The sequence below is a fragment of the Trachurus japonicus genome, chromosome 17 (assembly GCF_045865225.1).
Source record: "Trachurus japonicus isolate A0001 chromosome 17, Traja_1.0".
In the NCBI taxonomy this organism is placed as follows: domain Eukaryota; kingdom Metazoa; phylum Chordata; class Actinopteri; order Carangiformes; family Carangidae; genus Trachurus; species Trachurus japonicus.
This window is the reverse complement of record NC_140923.1, coordinates 31,465,391-31,482,023: the sequence shown is the minus strand read 5'-3', so window position 1 is coordinate 31,482,023 and position 16,633 is coordinate 31,465,391. Positions and strand designations below refer to the sequence as shown.

General features: G+C 41.2%; 1 protein-coding gene across 1 annotated transcript; it reads left to right on the top strand.

Annotated features, from left to right (window-relative positions):
* Window positions 1-2,108: 2,108 nt before the first annotated feature.
* On the top strand, window positions 2,109-13,802 carry dis3l2 (DIS3 like 3'-5' exoribonuclease 2). Its single transcript, XM_085805099.1, has 21 exons — window positions 2,109-2,223; window positions 2,796-3,564; window positions 3,692-3,822; window positions 4,716-4,769; window positions 4,986-5,087; window positions 5,256-5,394; window positions 5,607-5,671; window positions 6,518-6,747; window positions 6,829-7,002; window positions 7,115-7,194; window positions 7,711-7,823; window positions 7,961-8,068; window positions 8,207-8,440; window positions 9,143-9,222; window positions 9,395-9,578; window positions 9,988-10,074; window positions 10,583-10,730; window positions 11,031-11,161; window positions 11,358-11,462; window positions 11,885-11,989; window positions 12,345-13,802. Exons 2-21 carry the CDS (start codon window positions 2,820-2,822, stop codon window positions 12,444-12,446), a joined length of 3,117 nt encoding a protein of 1,038 aa, XP_085661225.1. The 5' UTR covers window positions 2,109-2,223; window positions 2,796-2,819; the 3' UTR covers window positions 12,447-13,802.
* Window positions 13,803-16,633: the final 2,831 nt, after the last annotated feature.

The following is a 16,633-nucleotide window of genomic DNA, read 5'->3' as shown; positions in this document are numbered from 1 at the left end:
GCCAGAAAGTGAACGGGGCTCAATGGATGTTTTATGTAAGGAAAGTTTATGATGTACTTTCAAGGTTGAGTTGTTGTTTGTTGTTTTGTTTTTTTCCCAAAGATCTACAGTCAAACACTAACTTGAGAGGAAATGGAAAGGCACCAATAACCAACCTTTTAATGTGTGAATGGGTTTTTTGCAGTGAGGAAAACAGAAGCTGATTTTCAGATGCTGAAAATGTAAAATTATATTGAGCGCCTTGATCCTTAACACACTGGGGTAATTTGTATATTTGAAGGAATGAATTGTGGTGCTCCCTTCACATGTAGTTTTCTGTCTGAACAGCATCTTCTGATCTTCATGTCTGTAGAAGTGCTAATGTGTCTCAGCTGTATCAAACCTCTGTCTGTGGGAAATATTTCACACAGAGCTAGAGTCTACTTACTGAAACATATGGTTACCAACCTGTTTGATGTCAGGTTCGATGATGGAAATGACCTGTTATGTCTCTAAATTTCGATCCAGCTTCAGTCCAGTTCAGCTTAGACGAGCCAGAAAGTTGTCAAAGAGAAGAAGGTGGTGAATTACTGTATGTGATAAATTGTCAAAATAAGAAAAAAGCGTGACGTGATTTTTCTTTTTTAAAGCTTCATTTTGTTGCAAAGAAGTTCCAGCTCTGTTGCTCGTCCAAACCAAATCTGTGGCCAATAATCCAGTTTTGTGGAGGTGAAAAACAGGTTTAATTCCAATGTTCTGGCTGACACGTCAATTGCAGCTGCCAGATGAAGATGAAAAAGGCTGCTGAAAACTGTAAGTGTGTTAATTTTCCGACCCTAAGTCATCTGCCAAAGGCAGAAGAATTTATCAACCAATGCAGGTGGAAAAAATCCTCCTATCACAGACCAAAGACATGCAGGTCAAAATAATCTTCCTCCTATTTCTGTCATAAAACATATTGGTGCCCAGTGCTCAGATCCTCACCTGGTTTCTACACTAACTGTCTTTTTTTAAAAGCACTCTCTTAACCAGACACAGGCACTATACAGTCTAATACTGTAACAGTAGGTGCAGCTCAATTAAATCATAATTTAACCCAGTTAAAGCCTCATCATGTCATCTCCATTTTACAAAGAGCACGGCTACAATAGAGACAGTGTAAGTGGCCGTGGGCTTATTAAAGTGTCAGGAAGTGATGTGATATTATGAATGAAGCCAAGTACAGGGTCACAAGCTCATGACACGAGATGACCTACACCTGCCAAGACATAATAGGTTCTCTCATAGATCATTTGAAATACTTTATTTTCACAAGGCAACTGTCATGCATGTGTATGAAATTGTGTGTGTTTAATCATAAATGATGTCCTCTTAATGTCTGAATAGTTGCCTGTGTCTCAAAAAAGTAGAAAAAACGTGTAGCCTATGTGCGTGTGCATTTGGAGGAGTTGTCTTCTGCTGTGCAAGGGATGTAAGTGTAAACCGACAGGTGTGAAATCAGCTTGTCAGGAAAGCAGGCAAAAGAAGAGAATACACACTAACTCTGACTGAATGTCTGAATGTTTGCTTTAGTGATTTACTTTCTTCTCGCCTTCTTATCCTCCTCATCAGTATGTTTGCATAACTGACACACACACACACACACACACACACACACACACACACACACACACACACACACACACACACCTTCAGTAGATGGGCAAATAAATGAAATATTTGGTCATTGCTGCCCTCTAAAGGTTGCTTGTGGCCCCTAACAGTCCACACCAGCTCAGCCCGGTGTTTCTACCATATAGACTCTATAACAAAGGATTCTTCAGAGGAGACGAACAGCTGCTCCATCCACAGTGAGCTCTGGAGCTGACAACAACACTGGTAAATATGTGCCGTCTAAAAGAATCACACTGGGCTACCTATGCTAAAAAAAAAAAAAAAAAAAAAAAAAAAAAAGGACAGGAGAATACTGCACAGACGGCAAAAAAAGAAAAACAAACATAAATACAACAAAACAATGCGTATTGTATGATTAATATATGACAATACTGTAAATAATCTTTTCTCCCACCGGGCCGTTTCTGTAGCTACTGTCGAGTCGACCCATTGCAACATTTCCCACAGCACCCAAACGCATCATCATTGTAGCCACTCTTGACAACGGAGGAAGTGAACGCAGCAGTTAGTAGGCTAGCATTTAGCTCTGAGCGACAGCTAAGTTACACAACTTCCACCGGGATAAGTGAGGTAATGTGTGACACTTGGCGTTTGACAGCCTGTCCGTGTACTGTGGAGTGGTTTGTCGTGGTCAGGGTTGTGGTCTGTGTTACGTACAGGTAGTTATTTAACGTTAAGCCAACACTTGGCGTTGTAAGTTGCCAGCTAATGCTAACATCTGTAACGTTAGGTAGCTGTTAGCTGTTAGCTGAGATAAAGGCAATCTGAGGTGGTTGAGCCCTAAAAAAAACAGGAGAACAAATATATAATACAGCGTTTTTTCTGTCGCGTTATTGTAATACCACAGAATTAAGACTTAGCTAACACAAACGTGGTTAACTTTCAGTCACGTTTGTTTGTGTTTGTGACTAATCTAGATGATGTAAGGTGAGTGGAGTAGTCAGCAACATGCCAGCTGCTGAAGAGCTGCTTTCATCTCACCAGATTAATTTCAGATGTTGAGCCTTTCTTTTTCTTCTCATTTATGACTGTACTGAATTACATGCATTGATGCTCAGTTACAGCCAGCTGGTCTGAAAGTTATGTTCATTATTTCAGATCCTAATGTCAACACTCATGGAGTATGACTGTCTCTTTTACAGGCTGCATCTTGTAAAGGTTGCCATATGGATTCTCCTCGGCAGTCCAAGAAGGCTAATCAGAGTCGAGAGCCGAAGCGCAGCCAGAATCAGTCAAGCACTCCTCCTCAGAAAGATGCCTATGCCAGACTTCTCAGCCAGCACCGCAGCAGCAAGTTCAGTCTGTATCTGGAACAATATGCCAAGGACTTGTCATGTCAAAGGGAGGGAAATGGGCCAAGCACGCTGCTCAAAGCCCAGAGTGACAGGCTGAACATACCACAGCGAAAACGGGACCAAGTGCCTAATGATTTCTCTGATTCCAGTGACTTCTCCCCCTCTTCCTTGAGAAATAAAGCGGAGGAAACTTCACTGTCCTTGTACATGGAGAAACTAAGCAGCCGCAACACTCTCCAGGACTGTGAAAGGAAGCAAGGTATGCCTGACAGGCAGCGACGGGGACAGAGGAGGGACACCGCCACCAGCCACGATGGAGACGTAGAGTCTGGAGAGGAGCTCGCCGGCTTAACGCCTAATGAAATGAATAAATCCCAGAAGCAGCAGAAGAAAAACAAGGACTCAAAGGGGGCCGACATGTTAGTCGGTCGTCCCCAGTCTCCAAAGAAAGCTGGTGCAAGTGGACAGGATCAAGACAAGACGGCCAAATCGAAGAAAAAGAATCTGCCAAAGCATCCAGAGGAGGAGAAAAGCAGAGAAGGGACTAAGGTTGACACTCAGTTGTCAAGGCCCATGTCTCCTCATGGTAAAGACAAAAAAATGCAGCAGCCTCGAGGTAAATTGTAGGTTAGTTTTGAGATATTAATTCTCAGCAGGTATAGACAAGATTGTATTCATGATAATGTGCTTAATACACGCAATGCACTATGAGAGAGTAAATCCACAAGTTTTTTCTTTCCCAGCTTCAACTACCAATTCTCCTGCTGACAAGCGTAAGAACAAAGGCGGCAGGGGGCCGAGGAAGCAAGTGTTTGAACCCTACATGACATCTGAGGAGGTTTCCCATGGCCTTAAAAGAGGAGAGCTCATCCAGGTACTATATATGTATATATATACTGTATATAGACATGCTTATTGAGTATTCACTTCACTTTCATATGGAATTATAAATTTATCAATGGCAAACTGGATCATGACGCTCTGTATCTTGTGTCCTTTTTAACCTCTGTTCTTCCCAGCCTTTGCCATATGTTCATAGTTCTTACAAGGTGGAATACTTACTGCTGTAATGTAATTGTATGAAACGTTAAAGGGACAACGAGGAGTTTTGGAAAAAGCGAAGCGTTTTCACACTACATTTATGAGCCTCCGCGAGCACCGTGAAATTCTTTGACCGGCGCAAGACGGACTCATGTTTTCATTCATCAAGAATTAAAGTCAGAGGTTCGAAGACGATCAGATACTGTCGTAGTTCCGACCATAAACGGCGATTCGGCGTTATTCTCATGACTCGCCGTGAAACCGAAAGTAAGGAAACGCTGGTCGGCTCGACCAGCATTTCCGCCACCACTAATAATAACAAAATAACGATAGAGACAAAACGATATATTTATCGAAAATGGAGCCATTAACAAGTGTGGGTAGCGTAGATTCATCCACATTAACGTGAGACTTTTTTATAACCAAATAGAAACTCCTTGTTGTCCCTTTTAAAATAAGCTTTACGTATCTTAACACACACTGTCAGACTTTCGTAAATATATAGAACTTTGACTTTGACTTTGGGACAGAGTTTAAATAAAGGTTCAGGGTCAGCTTTTCGAAACAAGACCCATATTGATGTCCTTGTTGTTTCAAGTAAATTAGCAGTGAATTGATATGAGTAGGGTTGAAGCCTGCGGCAGCTGTATACCTCAATAATTTAGCCTTGAGGTTATCTTGTTTAAGGTCAAGTTCACTGTCATAGTCTGCATATTTTCTCTGCAGGGACAACTAAGAATCAACCCTAAGAAGTACCACGAAGCTTTCATCCCATCTCCTGTAAGTTTTTTAGTATCTTGATTTGATAATAAATTTGACATATCATGATTTCTTCCCTCAACATCCTGTCTGTAAAAACGCTGTGTATCACTTGGTGAATACATTTGTGGCATGGGATGTGAATTCAGTATATTAACAATAACCTTAACAACCATTTTGAAATGTTTAGGTCAAAAATAACAAAGAAAGCAAATGAATGACCTCATGTGTTTGCAGGATGACACGTGGGATATATTCCTGGATGGGATTGTATCTCGCAACAGAGCACTGAATGGAGACGTTGTGGTGGTGCAAGTCCTACCTCAGGAGCAGTGGAAGGTAAAATATACATGCTCATCTCTGTCTAGTGTAATTTAAGTATGAAAAGCTGATGCCATGTAGCTTCAAAGTTTCCTAGTAGGGGTCAGTTCTGGCTATTTTCTCTCGCACAGTAAAACACACCAGTAATGATCAGACAGCGTGTGATTGATGTTTTTGTGTGTCCAGGTTGTGAGGCCAGATACTGACTGTGAAGGTGCCAGTGAGTCCGAGGCCCAGAAAGAGCACATGGTACAAAAGATGCAAAAGAAAGCAGAGCATGCTGCTAAGCCTGATGTCATTGTGGAGGACCACTGTACTGAGCAAGGTGAGGTCTGCAGCACATTTTAGAAAACCGCCCTCACTGACACAGGAAGACATAGTGAATAAATCATAAATCTCAGGAAATACACAAGGTGTGGGGTCTGGAATTTGTTATTGGGCAATATAAACACTGTTCTGATGAGTGTCCATGTACAGAGAAAGTAAGAATAATACATCAGCTATTCCATCTTCATGTTTCCTCTCATCTGAAAACAGGGGGGCAACTGGAGGACCCCCCAGCCCCACGGCCCAATGGTGAAATACTGCAAAAGACTGCTAAAGTGAGCTTCCTGCTTTTCTGTCACTCTTTCTGCCTTTTAACCTTTTCTTCTCCTCTCCTTTTTTATTTATTAATTTATCTTGTATTCATCCTAGACAGAAAAAACAAACCAACTCAGGATTACAGAGCAGGCAGACACTGCTCCATGTGTTGATTTTTTGCCGGCTTCGTTGTAAACAAATGCACATGGCCAGGCGGACGGCTCGCAGCACAGAGGAAAAGCAACCAGACTCAGGGTCAAATAGAAGTTTTTAACTACTATTATTATCTTTATCATTATTATTATTATTTTTATTTTTATTTTTCTATTGAAAGAGGTGCTGAAACATGGATACCTCCACTGTGCACTTCTAAGAAGCTCTGTCTTCTTCTTTTATTTTTGTTAGGATGAATGTTTTCCACATTGTATTTCTACTGAGATGTCTACGGCTCCTATATCTGGGGGCAGTGTCCTTCTATCTTAACTTACCTTATTTTAGGTTTTATGTAACTTACTGTTTTATCACCTATGTCTGTTTTATAGTCCTGTCCTCTCGCAAGTGCTTTCCAATGCAGATTTTCTGCAAATGGCAAATAAATGACTCTGACTCTGTCTGACTCTGACTTGCATAGTTAATATAAAGTGTAACCACTCAGTGCTACCACTAAGAACATTAAGTGACTTATAATAAAGTGGCTAGCTATGGTCAGAAGCAATTATGTTGTTGCAATACCTAACGTTTGGCACTATGTTCACTTGGACTCAAGGACGAAGTGATTAGATGTTGTTGATTAAAGTTAAAGGTCAATGTTAACTAAACATGTTTTTGGCCATAACTCAACGGGTCATTCTTCTAATAAATTAAAGGTGGTGTACATCGTTGAGAGGAAACACTCCAGAGCTGCGACAGGCTTCCTGAAGTTCCTACCAGACAAGCCCTTTGCCATGTTCTCCCCCGTGGACCACCGGGTCCCACGGATCAACGTCCCCCTGTCCGACTGTCCTGAAGACTTCACTTCCCGCCCAGGGGACTACGCCAGCACCCTGTTCATCTGTCGCATCACGGACTGGCCAGCTGACAACAACTTTGCAGAAGGGTGTGTATAGACGCACAGTACAGTTAACAGTATGACTCCAGTCCGACAACTGTCCTGATTGCCTCTAATTGCCCCCCCCAGTCGACTTGCCAAGACCCTGGGTCAGGCTGGGGAAATCGAGCCAGAGACGGAGGGCATCCTCACTGAGTACGATGTCGATTTTTCTGAGTTCTCTGATGAGGTGTTGGACTGCCTCCCCAAGAACCTGCCATGGACCATCCCCCCCGAGGAGATGAGCCAGAGGAAGGACCTGAGGTGAAGATATTTACACATTTATTTATAGTGTACAACCAGACTATTGATACGAGTTTATAAATTCAGGCCAAATATTCCTATCATTAACAGAGTCCTGTTTTATATCATGCAGGAATGAGTGTATCTTCACTATCGATCCAGCGACGGCCAGAGATCTTGACGATGCCCTGTCGTGTAAACAACTCCCAGATGGTAAGAACCGCAGCCTGATGATGATGATGACATTGAAAGATTGTGTGTTTAAAGGGATAGTTCAACATTTTGGCGAATTGGCCCATTTGCCATAATCCCTATAGTCATAGCAGTAGGTTCATTACCTTTAATTGTCAGTGCAAGCTATTTTCAGAACGGCGGAGCAGAGCCGTGAGGCTAATGGGATTTCTTGGTTTCCCTCATCAAACTCATCAAATACACAATCCAACAACTCCACAACGCTCTGGTGGACAAGTTGTGACCTGCACATTCACCACGCTATGAGATAATAATGGAACGTTACCAGACAGAGTTGTTTTAGAGGGAAATTCAGAGACTGCTTGCTGAAAAACTGCCCCTGATGGGAGGGCGCATCAGCCGTTTTGCATGAATTTACCTGAGTTTTGCAATGGCCCAATTTGCCAAAATGTTGAACTATCCTTTTAAGGAGGTATTGTATCCTTTTAAGGAGGTATTGGTTACAGTATTTTTCACTAATGAATATTTTCATCACAGGCAACTTTGAGGTTGGTGTCCACATTGCTGATGTGAGTTATTTTGTGGAGGAGAACAACACTCTGGATGCCGTTGCCAGCCAAAGAGCAACCAGCGTGTACATGGTTCAAAAGGTGAATACTCCCTAACACTGTTTTCAGAAATAATGGGCTGCTTCATATGTGTTCATGTTTCAACCCACTAGTTGACCATACAGATGTTGGGGTGTGATGGAGTACTCATCTTTTTCATATATTTCCTCATCGTCCAGGTGATTCCTATGTTACCTCGGCTGCTCTGTGAGGAGCTGTGCAGTCTCAACCCGCTCACAGACAGACTCACTTTCTCAGTCATTTGGAAAATCACACCCGAGGGGAAGGTACGATCATTAAAAATTCATGGACCTGTCAGAAGAGCAGTAACTGACGGATGATTGATTGAGCTGAAATTGATGCCGTATTCTCTGTTTTTCCGATTCGTTTCATCGGATGTCACTCGATTTGCCCCGACCCTGCAGATTCTGAGCGAGTGGTTTGGCCGCTCAGTGATCCGCTCCTGTGTGAAGCTGAGTTACGACCACGCTCAGAGCATGATCAAGGCCCCCGAGAAGATGTTCTCAGCTGAGGAGCTGCCGCCCGTGGACCCCGTGCATCCGATTGATGAGATCCACCAGGCCGTGCTCAACCTGCACTCTATTGCCAAGAACCTTCGAGCTCAGCGCTTCTCAGGTGGAGCGCTCAGACTGGACCAGGTGAGTCCCACATGTCTGGTAATTGTTGATTTTGTGCTGCCTGTCTTATGTAAGCAATGTACAGTGGTGCATGACAGAAATGTCAGAAAGCGATGATCCATAACTCTTATCCAATCAACAAATCCAAATGTAGTCATGTGTGGATCTGGAAAAGTTTGGAATTTTCAGAACTTGTCTTATAAGAAAAGACTTCCTCATTTCAGTTAAAATTTTAGGGGGCTGTGATGAACTAAAGGAAAAGTTTATTATTGGAAGAATCTAAGTAGGAAAACTGTCATTTAGTCATTAGTAAAATATATAAAATGTGGCCTGAAATCAAGTGAATTGTCTCCGATTTAATCACACAATTGTCTGTCATTGTAACGTATTGCAATAATGTGACACAGAGTAGAGTACATTTGTAATTTTCATTTTAGCTCATCTTCTGTTTCATATTTTTATGATCTCTGTTCATCTGGTTTAGGTTAAGTTTCCTGTCACGGTTAAGAAATAAGACGTGGGAAACTAATTCTGTGCAGCGTGCAGTGTTCAAACAAATTCACAATAATCAAAGAAAACTTAACAGTGGACTGAAAGAGATTAAACAAACTTGCTTGAGGTGACCAAATGAAAAAATCTAGCAGCAAACTTAACTCAGATTGTTCAGTTTTTAGCTTTTTAACATTATTTTCTCTACATGAATTGTGTGTTTTCTTTTTTCAGTTGAAACTGTCTTTCACTCTGGACAAAGAGACGATGATGCCTCAAGGCTGCTATATTTACCAGTACAGAGACAGTAACAAGTGAGTAACAAACCCTCCTCACATGTACATGTATCTGTAGCTTTTCTCTTCCCAAATGAACACCTGTGTTTTTCGATCAATCTGGAGTGGGCAAATATCAGGCTTCCTCTGTTCCCATTCCTTATTTTCATCCTCTGGCCATTTCACCACCGCCCATAACTCTGTTTTCTAGGTTGGTGGAGGAGTTCATGCTGCTGGCTAACATCGCCACCGCCAACCACATCTACCGCAAATTCCCTCAGCTGGCCCTGCTCAGACGTCACCCTCCACCAAAAACCAAGATGGTGGACGAGCTGCAGGAGCTGTGTGACCAGTTGGGTATCAACATCGACCTGTCGTCTGCAGGAGCGTTGCATGTCAGTACCCATAATGAAGACATAGTCCAGTGTCCAAACAGTCTGTTTTGCCCTGAATCCAAATATTAAAAGGCGCAAGTGTTGTGTTCACTCTGCTGAGCTTTAAGACTGTCTTCAAGCAAATTAATTCAAAATTACGTTTAACATTTAAATTGTCAATGTGATACGGTTTCAGTTGCTTCTCCTAATGTTTGCCAGCTTTAGTATGATCACAGAGAGGAGATGAAAACCAGTAGTTGAGGTTTTAGTGGAACCTCTCAGCCATACTTTTTTTTTGTGGTTTATGTGAACATTTTCATTTCCCAGTAATTGAAGAAACCTTTTACTGCCGTATTCAAAGTCGTGTAAATGCATAACTGAAAGTATAATGATTGAAATACCGTTTTTCCTCCTTGTGTCCAACTTGCAGAAGAGTCTCAACACTACAATTGGTGATGATGAGTACTCCAGTGCCAGGAAAGAAGTCCTCACCCACATGTGCTCCAGACCCATGCAGGTTAGTAGCTTGGTCCACTTAGTGTAGTGTTTTCCTGAAGCTTTAAGCTGTGTGGGGTTGAGAGATTTACAAACTTTAAAGGACCAGTGTGTAGTATTTACAGCGATCTATGGCACAAATGGAATAGGATATAACAATTGTGTTTTCACTGGTGTAGTATCACCTGAAACTTAACTCTTCTGTTTTTGTTGTCTTACAACAAGCCCCTCATATCTACATAGGTGTTGGGTTGCTGCTATAATTCTACAGTAGCCCTGAAAGGACAAACTAACGATTCCTCACTTTTTGGCACCTTAAGGCCTCCATAGTTCTCCTCCGCACCAAGCGTAGTGTTATTTAGTTAGTTACAATCCGCAGTCTCACCTCTAGATGGCACTAAGTCCCACACACTGGCCCTTTAACGTCAAATTTTAGTATTTATATACTGATGATAATTAATTCCTAGAATATATACAGTTATATATTGGATGAGTTTCCATACTTAACCTGGGTTGTTGGTGTTTTCCAGATGGCGTTGTACTTCTGCACAGGTGAAGTGACAGACGAGGCACTTTTTAAGCACTACGCCCTCAACGTTCCCTTCTACACACACTTCACGTCGCCCATCAGACGCTACGCTGACATCATTGTGCACCGGCTGCTGGCTTCTTCCCTCAGTGAGTACCCTCTTTATAAAGAGGCTCTTGTAGACACACACACACTGAAATGAAAAACAGAACATGTTGTTTGTTACCAACAATGATTTGACTGTTGCAGGACACAACTTGTTTTTAATTTAGAGAAGAACAGAGCAGCCTCAGACCTGATGTTGATGTTTTGTTCGTCCTGTTTCCTCTGCCGTTGTTTCTGCACTCTGTCTGCTCCCACCATATGTGTCAAAAATCGGTGTGAATTATTTATGTGTTGTGGCTCATGCTCGTTATGTTCATGCCTGTCCACTCATTGCTTGCATACAGAGTGTGGGCCTCACCTCGGGCTGTCAACAAAACAAGTCCAAAAACAGGCATCACACTGTAACGACAAGAAGACGGTGTCCAAGAGAGTGCAGGAGCTCAGCTCTGAGCTCTTCTTTGGAGTGTTTGTAAAGGTGAGTAACCAGAAAACAACATGAAAACATACATTTCTGCTGTATCCATAGTTTCTTCATTTAAAAAATTCTTTGTTATGGCTCTGACACCGGGTGAGATGCAGTTGGAGCTTGTCCAGTCTGCTCAGCTAAAGAAAGTGTGTCCAGAAATCCAGCCTGATGCCTGTAATGTAACTCAAAAGTCTGTTCTCCACAGGAGTGCGGCCCCCTGGACTCTGAGGCCATGGTGATGGGAGTGTTGGATCAGTCCTTTGATGTGCTGGTTCTCCGCTACGGAGTGCAGAAACGCATCTACTGCAAGGTCAGCTGCCCCTCACAAAGTTAACAGGGAATGCTTTATAAATGTATACATTTGTACATAACCAGTACTGCTTTTAAGACAGAACTAGGTTTGCAGAAAGCAAGTTCAGTTATAGTTATATATAAACATGTGCATACATTTTCTTCACTTTAGGGATTTTAAATGTATCCTTTTATGATCTGAAAACCCAAACTTATGCAGGTAACATAATAAGAGATGTTCTTGGCTTTCAGTGCATCATAGCAGTTCATCTTCCGAAATTTTACTTTATTTACTAAAAAATAAGTCTCTCACTTTGAGAAAACTGTCGAGGAGGTGAAGGCGATGGTCGACAGCATGAAACGAAACCGTCCAACAAGTTGACAGAGCAGTGTTAGTTCAAAGTGACAATCTCGTTTGAACCCGTCTGTTTCCACCTTCAGTCTGTCGCGGGCCTGAACTCATTTCACCATCGTAAGGTGGGGAAGAAATCAGAGCTGACTCTGGTCTGGATACCAGAGGACGCAGAGATGGCTCCAGTGGAGCAGGTGAGAGAAATGAAGTAGAAAGTAGTAGAAGTAGAAATGAAAATGCAGAGAGATGGAAGGGTTTTGTAGTGGGTGATGATCCCAGATATGGTAGTCCTGTAATAATAAAACCCAATTCTTTAATCATTGGTTTGATAATACATGGAAATTATTGAGCACAGATAAACATCTATATTAAACTACCCATGTATTATACTCTAAGTATTAGACCTTTGATTGTTCTTAAGATAGATAGAACCTTTATTGTCATTGCACAAGGTACTTGACTAGCTAGCTGTGTTTTGTGATTGTTATCAGCAGGTTTGAATGTGTCAGTGTTTGCTGCCATGTTCATCATCTGTTGTTTCCTCTACAGGTCATTTCCATCTTCACATTGGTGGAGGTGCAGCTCAAAGCCGACGGCGCTCCCATGAAATACAGCGCAGTGCTCAAGAGGCCTGACGACACCGCATCATAAATACTGACATGAGCACACAAACACTTACGTAGGGAAATTTGGAATTGCACATTTTTCTTTTGTTAAGCGATAGACTTGACATGTAGTGTTACTGTGGTATGCAGGATGTCACTGATCAGATCAGGGTCAGATTTCATTTGTAAATCCTGCTGAGGCTGATCTAGGATCTCTACAGTGATTTTTCATGTTTTAGCCACTTACTACAAAAAAAAACCATACATACACAACTGCTGCTCATTCTCCAGTATTTCTTTGATTTGCTGTGAAAGTCTGACCTCCCAGTTTTTCTTTTATTCACTGACATTAAATACAGTCAACATTTATCCATCACAGCAATCAGGGCTGTATTGGTTGCTCTACCATTACTAGCTAAATAAGCTAAATCACATGTATGGATTTCGTAGTAAGTGGTTTAAAGCAAAAATGTGGTTAAAACTATCAAATTAAACTTAATTATAAAATATAATCAATTTAGACCTAAATGAAGCCACTCATGAACAGACTTTGCAGTTTTTATCGAACCCAGTGTGGATTTCAAACTGAATGTGGCCTCAGGTCTGACTGTGAAACGACTAAAGGCAGCAATCAGTTTTATTTTGCTGTTGATTTATTGACCTAATGAGGTCAGTTTTAATGTGATATAATTGTTACACAGTCTAATGTGTGAAAACTTATTTTTTAGATAACTGTTTTCAGTTTAATATGAATACCTGGTTTCCTGGTTAGCTTGAGTTTGCAAACAATAGTGAAAATCCATACTAGAGTATTTAACTAACTGGCCTATGTTTGGGTGTGGTGATTGTGATGTAACCTGTGGTGATCACAGCCGAGCTAAAACACTTCTCATGTAGCAGTAATAGGAAAGGAAAAGGTTTCACAGAACAAGTATAGTAACATAGGAACAAAATAGCACTGGCCATGTGTCACCCAGGAGTTTTTATAATTGCCAGAGTGTATTTATAGTGTTTTAAGCAGGAGGAGTTTTCTTTAGTGATTCTCTTGTTCGACACATGGACGGTCGCTTCAGGCCCTTCATGTCACAGTCGAGCTCCCAGACAACTTTGATTTAAATTCTTAAAATGAGGAGGTCATGGAGGAACTGACACATGTTTCTGGTCTAAGCTGAATTGTGCGAATGAGGCCAAAAAATCATTTATCAACTCATTGTTTTTGTTTTTAATTTAAAACATAGGAATGACTTGAATGTGACTTGCTGCTGAAAATGGGCTGTGGCCTTAAAATCCTCATTAATTTTATGTTGGTTCAAATGCTTCCAACTGTTTGTCCATTTTTTAAAATGCCTAAACCTCATTAATAACGTCTGTGATTTTTCAGCCTTACTTTAAATCTAACAAACTTTGGACATATTTTCAGTGCAGCTGCACATTTAAAAAAAACAGATGTGGTTTCCACCTTTGCTTTACCGGAGTCGGTCAGTACGCCTCTTTAGTCTGATTCTGATCGAATAGTGCCATGTGCTCATAGAAATTAGCTGCTACATCTGCACAATTATTTGTTTTAATTCTTGTCTGCCAGATTATTTTTGGAAGATAACCAGCTAATACTTCTAAGTTATTTTTGTGTTACATGGACAAAGGGAATGTGACATGAGCTTTAAATGTATTTTTAAACCAGAAAGTAGTTGTACTGTTTAAATGTGTCTTTTTGTGATTAGGGATGAAAAAAAAAAAGTCCACCTTTGTCTTTGAGTCTAGTAAAGTCAAGTATACTGTCTACTACTGTAACTCCCTTTCTGGTCAATACTCAAAAGTGCATTTGTTCCCTGCTTAGCCAGTATACACAGCAATAGGCAGTTGCCTTTATCTCTAGGTAAATAAAAACACACACTGGGAAAATATTGACTCAGATTGTGGATTTATTTTTCTCTTGGCAGCAGCTTTAGTGTAAGTAAACTCTAGTGGGGGCAGTGTAGTCCCTGAAGATGAGGCGGGGAATACGCATCATAAGTTAACCATACCCAAATCAGTGAGTGACCCCTGCTACTGATGACTTGCAGCAAACTCATCTGTGGCTCTGCCCTTCTGTGTGGTTGATAGCTTGTATAAACACAGATAGTGTGTTCATTTATTACCAAGGAGTGTCTAGTAATAATCACCTGTAACCCAGTGTAAGAGCGTATCGTTGATTTGGCCTGTGAGTTATGTCACAGCTGGTGACTCCACCTCCTTAATCCACGTGCCGTATGTGTCACCTTCAGTGAAATGATACTAGGTCAAGCTTTTTGTCCTCATGCTTGAGGATGTGGTATTTCTCCTCCTGTCCAGCTCCACATAACACAGACACTTAGCTATTAGCCAGCTGCTGAAGAGCCAGATGTTTCCCCCAGCAGCTGGAGAGCAGTGGCTATCTGCACAACACCTGTGTCGTTGCACAGGTCTTGCACCTTAGACCACATGTAACAACATTTCGTTCTACAGTGTACGTTGTATATACAGGGCCGGCCCAAGCCTCCATGGGGCCCTTCACTAAATATTTATTTTGGTGCCCTCTATTACTGCCAATAATACTATTTGTTTTTACTCTGATCATCATATCCTGGCATCTATGGTTTTTATTCTGAAATGGCGCCAAATTCGGCAAAAGTGCAGCCTGGAGTTGATTTACATTTAATTTTCAAATTGATATACTGGGATACTGAATGTCATCTAGGTCGACTAAAAGTAACAAAATAAATCAACAGACAATGCATTTACTGTAAACACATCATCTGCTCTTTAAATTTTTTGGTTTTAAATATACTGCAACAACAATTTGAAATGCAACAATAATTAGAGTTTTTTGTAATTACGCAGTGTTTCTCTAAGGATCGACAAAAGTTACGCACTACAATTTTAAAAAGTTACTTGCCTTTTGCCCCCCCCCCACCATAGTCAGGGGGCCCCAAGCAGGTTCTTAGTTTGCTTATGCCTTGGGCCGGCTCTGTGTATATAAATAGAAGAATGACAATAAAGCTCCAGTTGAGCAGGACGGGTGTAAAAAATTTAAATTCATGAGTTCATCACGTGGACATAGAAGTGCTCCATTTTTACTGTTGAATTAAGTGGATAATCTGTCGGTGTTCAGGGTTTCTCAAATTCATTCATTCTCATTTTCTTTAAAACAACCATCTGTATCTCGAGTGTACTGAATCAAACTGTTTAATATTTTGGTTACAAACTCAACTTTTCATTTATGGAGAAAAATGTGTTAATTCTATGTCGTTTTAATGTTATACTGTCACAAAAAACTGTCATCAAAATTCAGTGTATGATTAAGGATGAGTCAGATCGGTGGTGGATGAAGGCAACAACCTGAAGAGGCAGTTAAGAAGTTAATCTCTGTATCCAGTCTCATTGATTATCATCATCACCACTCTTCATCACCAGAGCCAGTGCTGCTGGACTGACTTAGCTGCAGGACGTCACCGATAGCGATGCAGCAGGAGTGATGAAGCGTTGGGTGTCTGAGGGAATTCCTTATCAGTGCCCAACACACTGACGCAAGTGAGCGAGCAGCGGCGACTCCCAGCTCAGCCACGTGCACCGTTTTGACTTTAAACTCTTACAGCCTAATGACTTTAATTTTATAGTGGCACAGATAACTCACATTTTCCTGTTAAGAAGGTTTCCCTTTGTGGTTTCAAGTCCAATTTTTAACCGTCACAGAAGAGAAATTTGCAGTGTGGAAAATGTTATTATAGTTAATTTACTGACTGATCCGCAACTAAGGAACCCCTATGGTATATTACACAGACCGTGGCTTAAATGATAAGGGCCACACAGAGATGATTAAGTCTCTCAGGGAGTAAATCTGGTTCTTTCTTGATTCAATCTTGCATTTCCATCTTTATTGCAGTGAGAGTCTGCGGGATGCTCCGCAGTGTCTCCTCAGCCTGACAGCCAGGGTCCAAAGGCTGAATATGAATATTACAACAGCCAATGGCTGACTCACCCAAGGTCATTTATGTAAAATGTTGATTAATACATGTGGATGTGCTGATATGCTCGAAACTAGTTTCAGAATCATTTCTGATCAACAAGTCTAACACTGACAGCACATATCAAGCTTCTCTAGAGGACTTGTAATATAGATTTTTCCCAGCACTACAGATACCCTAATACTTAAATTATACTTACATGATTATTATAAATAATCATGTTATTATAACCAATGGGGCCAAGAAGACA

Coding starts and splice junctions, on each gene's coding strand:
- dis3l2 (XM_085805099.1), top strand. CDS start 2,820: ATGGATTCTCCTCGGCAGTCCAAGAAGGCTAATCAGAGTCGAGAGCCG. Junction 5,088..5,255: donor TACCTCAGGAGCAGTGGAAG/GTAAAATATACA, acceptor TTGTGTGTCCAG/GTTGTGAGGCCAGATACTGA. Junction 8,441..9,142: donor GAGCGCTCAGACTGGACCAG/GTGAGTCCCACA, acceptor TTCTTTTTTCAG/TTGAAACTGTCTTTCACTCT.